General features: G+C 36.2%; 2 protein-coding genes across 2 annotated transcripts; one reads left to right on the forward strand and one right to left on the reverse strand.

The window, feature by feature from the left end:
- Positions 1-2,306: 2,306 nt before the first annotated feature.
- Positions 2,307-5,349, forward strand: LOC113779657 (deSI-like protein At4g17486). The gene is made up of 3 exons (XM_027325327.1): positions 2,307-2,795; positions 3,705-3,992; positions 4,784-5,349. The coding sequence occupies exons 1-3, from the start codon at positions 2,648-2,650 to the stop codon at positions 5,002-5,004; spliced, it is 657 nt and encodes a 218-aa protein (XP_027181128.1). The 5' UTR covers positions 2,307-2,647; the 3' UTR covers positions 5,005-5,349.
- Positions 5,350-11,090: 5,741 nt separating this feature from the next.
- Positions 11,091-12,356, reverse strand: LOC113779350. Its single transcript, XM_027324915.1, has one exon. It carries the CDS (start codon positions 12,354-12,356, stop codon positions 11,091-11,093), a length of 1,266 nt encoding a protein of 421 aa, XP_027180716.1.
- Positions 12,357-12,747: the final 391 nt, after the last annotated feature.

Below are 12,747 nucleotides of genomic sequence, written 5' to 3' on the forward strand. Positions count from 1 at the left end.
CTGAAGTCTTTGGCATAAGTAATTTACATATTTTATTCTATAGTTTTCATGCAAACGACCAAATTTCCATCAACTTACTTAATTCACATTTGTTTAAAGAAAGGGCATATCTGTAAAGTAACTTGTTTGAGTACCTTTTCTTTCATTTGTCTTCAACTCCCAAATAAAAAAAAAATCACTTACCTTATTTTTTTTCTTAAAACTCCCAAACAACTTAGACAAAAACTCGGATTCTTTCTCATCATTTCCTTTCTTTTCTAACTTATCATTTCTCTTCTTTTCTTTTCTATTCTAAACTCCCAAACTAGCTAAAGGAGGAAAGAAACGAATAAGGAGGTAAATGATATAGTATTTTTTTTCAAGTTACAATTTTATCCAAAGGAGAAAAAAGAAGTAGTTGGACGATGAATTTAATACCGCTAACCTTTTACCGCTAACCTTTTACCGCTAACAAGTACTAGTGTACTGCTAATTTACAACTATAATTTCTATTCTCATCTCATATGCCAGGCATACTACTATAGTTAGGGTTGAAAACAAGGTTCGGTGCCTAAACACTTGTTGGTCTAATCAGACTCATATACCGCTAGTCCCTTATACAATTTCTTTAGTCTTTCCCTCCTTATAAATTATTGAATTTTGGCTCAGTGGCTACCAAAAAGGGGACTAAAGCTGCGTTTGATAAAAGTAAAATCTGAAATACGAATCCATTAAGTTATTAAATTGTTAATTATTAAATCTAATATATTTGAGTGTGTATCACATTCAGTGATAAGTGAATAGTTTAGTTTATCACTTAATTTTGGAAACAAATTTTGCCTAGAAAATATAGTGCTACTTAATTAATTTAAATGTTCAATTTTTGGTTATCAACGCTTTTGAACATGTTAAAATATGAATCCATTAAATTTAAATGTTGAGTTGGGTTATCAAACAGAGTCTAAGTCTCTCTTTGAACTGTAAGTCGAGAGTTCGAACTTTACTTGTAGTGAAAGTCTGGATACTTGCTAGTTACTTATCCAACCTCTTTAGACTTGAATGTTATCATTGCGGCAAAAAAAAAAGAAAAAAAAACAAGGTTTAATGAGTTGGACACCTCTTTAGGCTTCCGCTCCTTGTAGAATATGATAGGTTAGTTTATAAGAATATTATCATTGCGGCAAAAAAAAAAGAAACAAGGTTCAATAAGTTGGATAGAAGTATGTTTATAATTAGTTTGAAGATTAAAAGAAATGTTTAAACTTGACTTGTGTTTGATAATTTTTTGAAAGAAATTGATCAAATTTGGATTGAAATTTCTGATATATGTTCACCAGAAGTTTGGCTTGACTTTTCTTAGTACTGATGTCAAGCACATATAATCAAAATTTGGATTGGTTTGGTTTGAAATTTCATATATTATTATATAGAAATTTTCACCCTAATTTGTTATTTTTCCTTAATTTTTGCTCTCTAATATTCAAAAAATATATTATGATAAATTAGGATGTGATTAAAGTAAATTATACTTATTCAAGAAATCTATTATGACGAATTACGGATATGATTAAAATTAATTATACCTATTCAAGAGATAAGAATGTTATATGTTTGTTATTTTATAAGATAAACAGTATACGAGAAGGAAAGAAATGAATTTAAGGAAAGAAATATTAGATATATCCTTATGAAATTTACTTGTTTTATATGTTCCTGAACATGTCGAGTCGGATAACGTAAAAATCGTGATTGATTTGTTAATATTTTCAATCTTGAAATTATGTTTGAATTTGGATTGATATCTAAACAAATAAGTTTGAATGAATCTGATTCGAGTCGAGTAATACCTCCTTCCTTTATTTATTTATTATTTAAAATTCCTTGTACGTGAATATCGTTATTGGTTTATTAATATTTTCGAACTTGAAATTATGTTTGGATTTGAATTGATATCTAAACAAACAAAATTGAACAAGTTTGGTTCGAACCTATTTTCGAACTTAATATTATGTTTCGATTTGAATTGGTACCTAAACAAATAAGGGATTTGTTTGGATATCCCATTTTTCTAAATAATATTTCACTTATATCATAAACACATTTTTTAATCAATTTTTTATATTTTTAATCACTTTTTTATCTTACGTACATTAATCACAAAAAGTATCACATTAATTATTCCAAATAAAATTTTAAACAACACTCTGTCCAAAACCCAAGGTTGATCGAGGTTGGTTCGAACCAGTTCAAGTCTAATAATATCTCCTGCCCTTTATTTATTTATTAGTTATTTAAAATTCCTTGTACCGCATAATTTCATTCCCACTCCCGGCCCACTTATAGATTTACAACCCCTTCCTTCTTTTACAATCCCAATAAATCTGCTCCCACTTTCCTAATTCCTAGGGATTCCTATTTCTGTAATTCATTCCTTTCTGCTGCCTACTATAGTTGTTGTGCTAGCATTCAGAGGAAATAGGACGACGGCTGCTGCTACCCACCATTTTTGTTTTGCGGTGGCCGGGATGGGGGGTGGTGCTGCTGGGAGGAGTACTGGGTAGTGGGGTTGATTTTCCTGGCGATCAATCTTATTATTGGGAAAAGGGTAAAAAAGGGAAGAGAAAGACGGAGAGGAAGCGACCGGTGTCTCATCAGAATTAGAAGAAGAATGTTGTGTAGCATGATAGTGTTATCAGGGAAGAAGAGGAAGAAGGGTGCTACTACAGCCCCCGTTTACCTCAATGTATACGATCTCACCGCTATGAATGGCTACGCTTACTGGCTCGGCCTCGGCGTCTACCACTCCGGTGTTCAAGGTTCCCCCCTTTATCTCTCCTTCCTTTTTTTTTTTATCTGGATAACGGATCTAACACTTACCTTTCTTCTTCTCCCCTTTTGCTCTTTTCTTCCACTTCTACTACTACTACTATTTGTTTTGCATTTTGGGTTCTTTTTTTCAGTTTTGTTTTTTGTTTGATTTGCTTAAATTACTCAAACTACGAACCGATTCAAGAGGGGAAAAAGTTGGTGCCTTCTTGTGATGTTTCAACATGTAAACTAACCTAAAATTTTGTTGCGGAATTATTTGGTTGCTTCGTCTTACGCTTCGTATTCCATCTAAAACTGCTTCCTTTTTATCCCTTGTCATTATAAGCAAAGTTGCGAATGGGCTGGCTGTCTTACAATTAGCATTGCTTGCTATCTACTTGGTGTCACTGAAAAAAGGCAGCGTTTGTTTTCTTGAAATTTTACCAAACACAAGTCCTAGTGCTAGTGGATTTTTAACCCCAACCTTCCATTGAGTTTTAGCTGCTGACAATAACATTCAGCGAATTTGCCACTAATAGCAATTCTCACAACATGTCAAGAAAGAAAGACAAGTAACTCAAATCTATATTTTCTTTTTCCAGCAATCTAAAACGTCACTCAAAATTTTCAAATTTCTACTCCCGTACAAAACAGGTGGGTACCATACATTTCTGGAAAAAGAGGAAGATGATATACATACATTTCTGGTGGAAAATTCGAATTAAATTAAGTAAATTTCTGGTAACATGCAATAGGAGGTTCTGTTTCCGATGACTTCCTGTCGCTTCTTCTTTTGATCTGTTATGCTACTTGAAGCCAATATTTTTCTTTTGGGATGAATTTCCCTCGACTGTTTGATTTTCTGTGTTTTTTTTAATATTTTTTTGATACATTCCTCAGTTTTTTCTTTGTTGCAGTTCATGGGGTGGAATATGCATTTGGTGCACATGAACATTCAACAACTGGGGTATTTGAAGTAGAACCCAAACAGTGCCCAGGGTTCACTTTCAGAAAATCGATCTTGATTGGTAGAACAGATTTGGGTCCTAAAGAAGTCCGTGCATTCATGGAGAAACTAGCAGAGGAGTATTCTGGCAACACATACAATCTCATTACCAAAAACTGCAATCATTTCTGTAATGATGTGTGCTTGCGCTTAACGAGGAAACCAATTCCTAGCTGGGTTAATCGGCTAGCACGACTTGGTAATAGCTTGCTCAGCATCTAGTTGTTTGCACAAGTTCTTGAACTTGTGAATAGATCCCCGTGTTTTGTCTCCTGGCAATAGCTATCTATCAATCTTTTTGTTCATTTACTTTGGTCTACTTGGACTGCTTATTCTTTTCGGTGCTGAAGATTTCTTTCAACAAGTGACAAAGCAACTTTATTTGCTGATTTCCAATTTTATCAACTATCCACGTTAATTCTATTATCAGAGTCTTTTTCTTTCTGATCATGATGAAGTCATTTTTAAAATAATTAGCTCTTGAAGATTAAACCCACACTTGACGCCACTAAGGCAGTGGCTATGAGGACACTGATCTTCTTTTTTTGTTTTTTTGGGATGTTGGTTGCTCTTTTGCCCTTGGAGTTGTGCTTTAGAAGAGAAGGGAAACTTGATTGGGGGTTCCTTTAATTTATATTTTGTGTCTCTTCCTACTGAACCAGAGTGTTGAAGATGTTATTGTGGCCAATGAAATACAACTGCTTGTGATGCACCTAAACTTCATGATTTATTGGTCCTGTGAGTGTAAGATTGCTGATGTTTTTAGGCCGTCTCATTGAACCCAGTTGTAATATGAGAAATTTTAAAAATGGAAATCCTTGTATAGATGTGGAACTGGTTGGATGTGACCATTTGATTTTTCTAATCTACTTGTCAATTGTGGTGTCAATGTTGATCTATAAAAAGTGTCAAAGTAGGATGAGTTGCATCATGACAAACATGTAATCTTGTGACTAGTTTGAATTTATTCGTCTGCTGATAATCTTGTAGGTTTTCTGTGTAACTGTGTTCTTCCAGCTGGCTTGAATGAGACAAAGGTCCGACATGTCAGAGCAGAAGACAGGGTGTATGAGAAGAAAAAGCTACGAAGCCATTCTAGTCGGTTTATATCTCCTTCTAATCCAACTCTGTTGTCATCCTGTCCTTCAAAATCTGCCAGAAGTGGTAGACAAAGAAGTCATCACCCTCCAGGTCCTCCATCTCCTCACTGACCCATTCACCTCCATGAGTTATGAGGCTCTTTGCGATGCTTTCTGTTTACATGATTTATGGTTCCCCTATTAAATTGTTGATATTCATGCAGAGTCTTTTAGACTCTGAAAAATCAGTTTGAAATCATAGTGGAAACAACTGCTACTTAGATGTTTGCGGTGTTTCTGTTTCTGTAAAGTGTTTTCAGTTTCGTGTTAAATAGGCAGTTTTTTTTGTCTATCAGTGTGATTTCTTACAGTTCATACGAGTGCTTTATTGGTTGTTGGGTTAGTATCATTATCGGCATATTACAAAGTTTACATTTGGATTTTGTTTGGATTATTATGCATTGTTTTGATTGTGGACGTTGTTTTTTTTTGTCTATGGTCACTTTTTATCTATACTATCCTAATCTAAGATGGACAGGGGTTATTTATCAAGTTGAATGTAGACAGCAATGTAGGCTGTTACTTTACACATCTTTTGTTTTTGGCTTACTGGTTGTGTGGTAACTAGGTCGAGGTTGTACATGTCAGTTTCTTGGCGGTGCATTGGATACAATACCACCTGTAAAATTTTACGCTCTTGACATAGACTGGTGCAGGCCTTAATGGAAATGGGTAGAACCATTTTGACTCGTAACGTCGGGTCAAGGGACTTTTAATTGGCTAGAACCATTTTGACTACTCTTTTTCTTTTTCGGAAACGATAAACCTAATCTATCTTACACTAAAAGAAAGGAGGGTGGATTTAAGGAGGCTCAGAAATAAATCAGATGGGATTGAATCACCACCGGACCAGATGGATATACAGTACATTTGTCTAAATTTTTTTTGGAAACAAGTCACTTAAATGTGATATTTTTGTTGGGAGACAATTATTGATCTCTTGCCTCCCACCTCACCAACTAGGTGGTGGCCACTGTGGTTCCATTTTGACTACTCACCTTGCGTGAAGGTCTCGTGTACGGCAGAAGTATACTAGAGATTTGCGTCTTTCCTTGCATTTTAGGTGCTTTTGGGCTGAATGTGATCCGTGGGACTCCTACATTCATTAACTGTACTGGTGCCTACGCTGCGGCATACTCGGAGAAATTTGGGTTTGATATTTCCGAAGAAAGAAAGGCCAAAGCGGGTTATTATCACTTTATCCAGCCAAATAATATCACTACTATTAATTTATCTGCTAATATTATTTTTTTAGTCACTTCACTCTCATAGGTAATTTAATTTAGTATGTTAACAAATTTTAAACAAAAACACCTTTTTATTTATAATATTACTGTCGGTTGTTATTATGGCGGTACAATCGCTTTATTTTATAACATTTTCTGGACATTTTATCCCATTGTTAATTTAACCAGTACGTTCAAATTTTTTTTTAATGTATTTACTCTTTGTATATATAATTAAAAATAAAAAAAGTTGAAACAGTTATTCATTCATTTTTTTTCCTCAAGAGTTCCAAAAATATAAAAATAAAAGGATTTTTTATATTACTTTTTTCACACTTATTAATACCAGTGAAAGAAAAAGAGATAGAAGAGAAGGAGATAGGAAACTAGATTTTGCAAAGAAAGAAAATAAGGGAAAATCTAATAATATCGTATTACTTTAATGTCGTCAGGATTAGTATTGAAATTGGGTGATAAACAAAAAAGTAAAGCAATTTTAAAATAATAAAAATATTAAATTCTTTCTTATTTGTATTTTTTGAAAAAAAAAATTGAGCTCTCTCTCTCCCTCTCTCTCTAGCCCACGTTAAGTTTTCACTCAAAAAATTTGTATGCCCCCAGGACGCATTCTAGCTAGCGTGTTCCATAAATTAGGGCTTGGCACCTCAATTTTTTGAGAAGTTTTTTTCTTGCAAGTTTTTTAAACAACTTTAACTACAGAAATTACTAAAAAACACTCAAAAGTTCTTAAAATATATACCCCAATATATTCAAAAAAATTTCTTTCTTTCCTTTTTTCTTTTTCGACCCCTACCTCAACTCTCTCCCACCACCGCTACTGCAGCCTCCCGTCCTTTTTTTCCTTCTTCTTTTATCCCCCCTTCTCTCTATCTTCCTCTTTCTTTCCTCCTCTCCTCGCCCTCCTCCTTACCTCCTTCCCTGCCACCCTTCCCTTCCCTAAATCTTGATTAGGAGGTCGCTATAGAGATTGCCACCAGTGATTTAGGGGGAGGGTGGCGGGGTAAGAGAGATGGGGATGGAAGGTGCAGAGAAAGAAAGAAGGAGGACGAAGGGAAAAGAGGGAGGGAGAAAAGAAAAAAAAAGAAGAGGGGAGGTTGTTGGCCAGCGCTATGGGTGGTGTGGACCAGCCAATGTGGTGACGATATGATAGTGGTGAGGGAATGAGAAGAAAGGTGTGGGGAGAGAGAAAAAGAGAAGAAAGAAAGGAAAGAGAAAAAAAGAAATACAACGAAAAGGAAAAAATAATTTTTAAAAATTTCTTCAAACCCTCAAACTCCAATTGTGCTTAGAAACAAAAAAGCAAATGTATCTCTATGGCAAACTATGACCAACTATTGCAAATTTTTAAAAAAATGAAATCCAAATGGAAAATTTTTATATCCTAGTGAATGGCAAACATACTAGCACAACCTTCATTCATTTCTGCTCTTCTTCTAGCCATCACCTATCAATTTCATTCTCTCTTCCCCTCTATCTCTATCACAGCTATCTTTTTCATCTCCATCTAATTTGACTATAAAATTTTCATCCGCTCTCTCAAGTTATTATTTTGGCAATTTCGAATCTTTAATATATGCAAACTAGAACAAAGATAAAACAAGAGGGGCTGACAGTACAGTAACAAGAAAAGTAGAAAAGAAGATAACAAATAGATACTACTATTAGTGGCGGGTTTATAGGCTAATTGCTTAGAATATATGTTAAAAAAAAAACATCGCACAAATGTATCTCTGACACACACCATTTCTCATTCTATACCTGCCGTGCTGATTGAGCACAGCCGCAGAACGAATTGTCAGAAACTCTGCAAAAATGTCAGTAGGTCAGCGGCTCACAATTTTTTTTTTTAAATTAGCCTGTCCCCAGCCATGCCGTGCTGACTGGGCATGGCTGGGGACAGGCGGCAAAAAAAAAAAGGGCCAGCAAATGGGATGTATTTGGGAACATGAATTTTGTAGCAAAAGTGAAACGAAAGGCCATACAAATTCACTGCACTAGCTGCCCTCTTTCTTTCTTTCACTCTTTTATTTGCTCTTTATTTCTTGGAAGAGATATCTAAACGATTTTATTGCACTAATCCTAATCAAAGATTTTGGTTTTATAACTTAAAGATTTTGCTATGGAGTCTTATAACACTTAAGTTAGGAAGATCAAATTTTCAAAGTGGAAATGGAAGATTATTATATTTTTCAAACTGCAAATTGGTATAATTCTATGTATAATGAAAATTCAATGCTTGCTCACATTTTTTGAAGAACAACATGTGTAAGATAATATATGAATATTTATATGTAAATTAAATGCAGTTTATACGCGACAAAATTCATGAATAAGAATCCATATATGTAAAATTAATATACATTTTTTTAATTTTTGCTAGTAATTAGATACATTTGTGACTAACTGGTATTCAAAGCTAAATTTTAATCGTGTCATTATTTTTCTTTTAATCTCTAGATCAACATGCAAAAAAAATAATATTCTTTTGTGAATATTTTGACATTCAATTTACATGAAACATTTGAACAGTGAAAAATAAATTAAAATTTTACCAAATGTTGGATTAATTAGATGGCAAAACTTAGTCAATTTTCATGAAATTTTATGTATAATTAATATAAGTAATGAAATATATTATGAATAGTATTAATTTTTGAAAATAATTTTAAATTAATTTTATTCGAATGTAGAGGGGAGAAATTCTCTTCAATGCAATAGAGAGGAGTCTAATCCTTGGGTTTCCATGTGGTGCTGGCCTATGACCACATACATTTCCATGTCTATAGACAAAAGAGAAAGTGCATTGATCAAAAAGCTCCCTCAAATGAGATTGAGTGGTGTTTGTTTGTAAGGAAAAGGTGAGCAAGTTTAACAAAGTTAGTTATTATTTAATTTGTGTACGTTGGTTTTTTTCTTTGCATTTCCAACATTTTGTGACTATAAAACTTGAAAGATTACAAAGAAAAATAGTTAGCTAGACGCTAGATTTTAATTATTAGCACTTACTATCAACACGTTGGTGCCAACACCGTAGATGCTTTAACAGATACGACATGAGGATGAGCAGGTGGCTAGTCTTTGAAGCTTTTCTACTAAAGTTGTTCATGTCAGTACACACAATTTACATTAATCGAAGTTTGAAAGTAGGGACAATCTCAGGTGGGGAGTCCCAAAACAGGAAGTAGTAGGAAGGAACGAGGGATGTAGATTTTGTGCTTTTTGGGTAGTAGAAGTATTTGTTACAGTTACAGAGACGGGACGGTCAAACTAAAAAGATTAAAGTTCTGCTGCTAATGATGATATATTCCAGAAAGCAACACCTAATTTGAAAATGAAAACCAACCTAATACGCACATTTCCTTCAATTAATCACGGACAGAGTCTCAACCTAATCCTAAAACCAGACCCACGGTCACATGCCCAGTTGGATGAGTTGTCGGGAGGTTAGGAATCTCGTACCCAATACCGTCGACCATTTCAACCCTCAATCCAAACAGCTCATGCCAGACTAAGCCGATGCTCCTCAGTCCTCACAACTATATCACCCCATACAGCTAGTATTATGTCTTCTTCTTCTTCCCTCAAGAAGAGCTCTCAAGTCCAAACAGCCAAATGCCTGTACTGCATTAGCTTTTATGTCGTTGGTTTGTTACACAAAAGTGTAAAAAGAGTTTCTTTATCCTTTTTTTGGCACATAAAAAGTGACGAACTGACAATAATGTAAAGGTGACTGAGATATCTACACTTCATTTTGACAATATACAAACTTAATAGTGTGCAGAACTTAATAAATAGTGGCATATGTGTGTTTGGATTGTAAATTATTTGTCCAAATATATTTGCTTACATCACCATTACAATTTCCAATACACCTTTTTATCTTTCCAATTACCTTTTTATCTCACATACATCACATCACAACAGGTGCTACAGTAAAAATATTTCAAATAACTTACAATCCAAACACACTGGACGAATTACAACTTCGTGCGTTATGCATCATTCTGAAACAGTCGTACAAAAACCATTCCGGCCCCTGTCCTGTTGCTGAGAGACCATCGTGTCGGGTTTGATCTATTGCATTCATAAAAATAAAAATCCGGCCACCACCATCCTCGGACACGGTAGACGGTAGGCCACAACATATATAGTAGTAGTATGACATTAATAGGTCCTGTTTGGATTCCATTTTTCATGAAAAAATTACTGTAACGATTTGATGTACGTGAGGAAAAAAGGTAATAGGAAAATGCGATCACGAAAAATGACGCAATTTTCCGGTAGAAAATGACAATCCAAACGGGGCAAATGGGATCTTATCATCATCCATGAATTGAAACATGCAAGTAAATTAGATTATCGTGTGTTTTAGCAGCAGCAAATTAAATTAGCTGCAACCATCGCTAATTTTAAAAGGAAGAAAAAAAAAAAGAAAGAAACGCAGAATCAACGAACAAAGAACCAAGCATTTACGACAACAGCTTCTCTTTTCCCCGCCGGAGTTGCCCCATAAAATACAAAAAGTGCAGAAATTGACTGCGGATCACATCACGGACAGAGTTTAATGATATTCCAAAAACATATTAATTTAGACACGAGTTGTTGAGTAGCGAGTAACTAGTACATTAGTACATTAGTACTTGTTTGGGTCTAGCTATGTATGTATGTATGTATGCGTCATGTGTGTTTTTCTGTAATACTCTACCATTAATTACTACAACACAACAACTATGATCCGATATATACTCCATTGGGTTGGGCTGGGATTAGTAAATAAATGATTGGTTAGTGAAAGAACAAATGAATTAGCTAGCGCCTAGCCTAGCCTAGCAGCAGCAGCAGCAGCAGTAGTAGTAATTACCCAACATTAAAAGCTGAGGTGATGAAGACCGACCTCTTTTTTTCCAATTACTAATTCCAAGCATAGACCACAAGCGAAAAGCCACAAGGACCCCCCTTGAGCTCATTCTCTTCCACGCTCGCCCATTCCATCACGGAAGAAGTAGAATTCGAGGAGGAGGAGACAGAGGACAGAGACGACGAAGACCAGCTCCTTCCCGATCTCATCTTGAACCCCTTTTTCATCATCATCGTCGTCGTCGTCTTCTTCTTCTTCTCAAACCCAATTAAATTTAGACCCCCGCAGTCTTGTTGCAACGTCTTATTTTTCTCCACCTCATTCTTCTTCAAATTGCCGCTGTTGGTGACGAAGTCGTAGTAGGAATAGTCATGATGATGATGAGCATCCTTCTCCTCATCGTCCTCCTCCTCCTCCTCCGTAATTAAACCTCCCGGTTTTCTCTCAAATTTGAACATGAACAGAGCATAGCCATTCGTAAGCTCATGATCGTCGTCTTGGACGAACAACCAGTTGTACACGTCCCAAGACACCTGAACAGGGGGGATCCCATCGTCACCTTCAACCCTTTCGTTTCCTCTGAACTTCCACTTCAGATGCTTCACCTGCAGAACCCTTTTGTCGGCGATGCTAAAGCACAGCGTGGGGCCACCTTCACCCCCGATAGCCCTGTAATCAATCGATACATCTATTTCTTGTTCGCCGCCTCCAATATTAGCTCTGGTGGTGTAATATAATCTTTTCTTGTTGCCATAAACGTGCTCTCTTCTCAAAACCATTACTTGGTTTCTGATCTCGGCAGCCGCCGTCTCCTTAGGAGTTGGCCTAGCTCCTCCTCCGCCGCTGGCGATGCTCCTTGGGAGTTGGCATAGCGGTAGCAGCTCCTCCCCAACAAGGAGCGTCATTTCTCCCCCGATCAAAATTGCGACGTAATAACCGGATGCGGGGTCGGGTCTCGATCCGAATTTGGCCCGGGAAAGATCCCAGAACACCCGAGCAGTAGTAGAGCTAGTATTTAGAAGACCAACAAGTGTTTTGGATCCTCGTTTCTTCCAGAAGGTAAAGCGCGGATTGAATTGAAGGTGGAAGGAAGGGGACGGTGGAAAAGAAAGGTGGTGGTTGTCGAGGAGGAGGTAGATGTGGAGGGAACGAGTGCCGAATGAGCCTTTGGACCAGGTGAGGCCAAAGAGGCCTTGTTGAGTTTGATAGAGGGAGGTGGTGAGATCAGGATTGGCGGAAAGGACCGTCTTGGGGGCGGAGGCGGCGGTGGTACGGAAGCACGAAGGAAGGGAAAAAGAGCGGTGGCCGGGATGCGGCATTTTGAGAATTCCAACTATAATGACTCTGGGTCTGGAGTGAGGTTTGGGAGATTGGTTGGATTTGCTTTTGTGAAATGTGATGATGGAAATTGCGGGTTTATGTATACTTAGTGATCCGCGCACCCTCGACGTGTACAGATGTGGAGTCCTGTGGACTTTGAAAAAACATATGTATGTATGTATGTATGTATGTATATGATGCACTAAAAAACATGAAAACACGAAAGGATAAAAAATAAATGCACAAAAGATGGAAGGTTTAATAAACGTACGAGTGAATCCCTCACTAGGAATAAGAAGGTGACTAAATATTTTATTTATTGTCAGGAAAAAAATTTATAAAAAAATAAACAAATTATTCAGAGCTAACCAGGATCACAATGAAAATGTT

The sequence above is a fragment of the Coffea eugenioides genome, chromosome 8, assembly GCF_003713205.1.
Source record: "Coffea eugenioides isolate CCC68of chromosome 8, Ceug_1.0, whole genome shotgun sequence".
In the NCBI taxonomy this organism is placed as follows: Eukaryota; Viridiplantae; Streptophyta; class Magnoliopsida; order Gentianales; family Rubiaceae; genus Coffea; species Coffea eugenioides.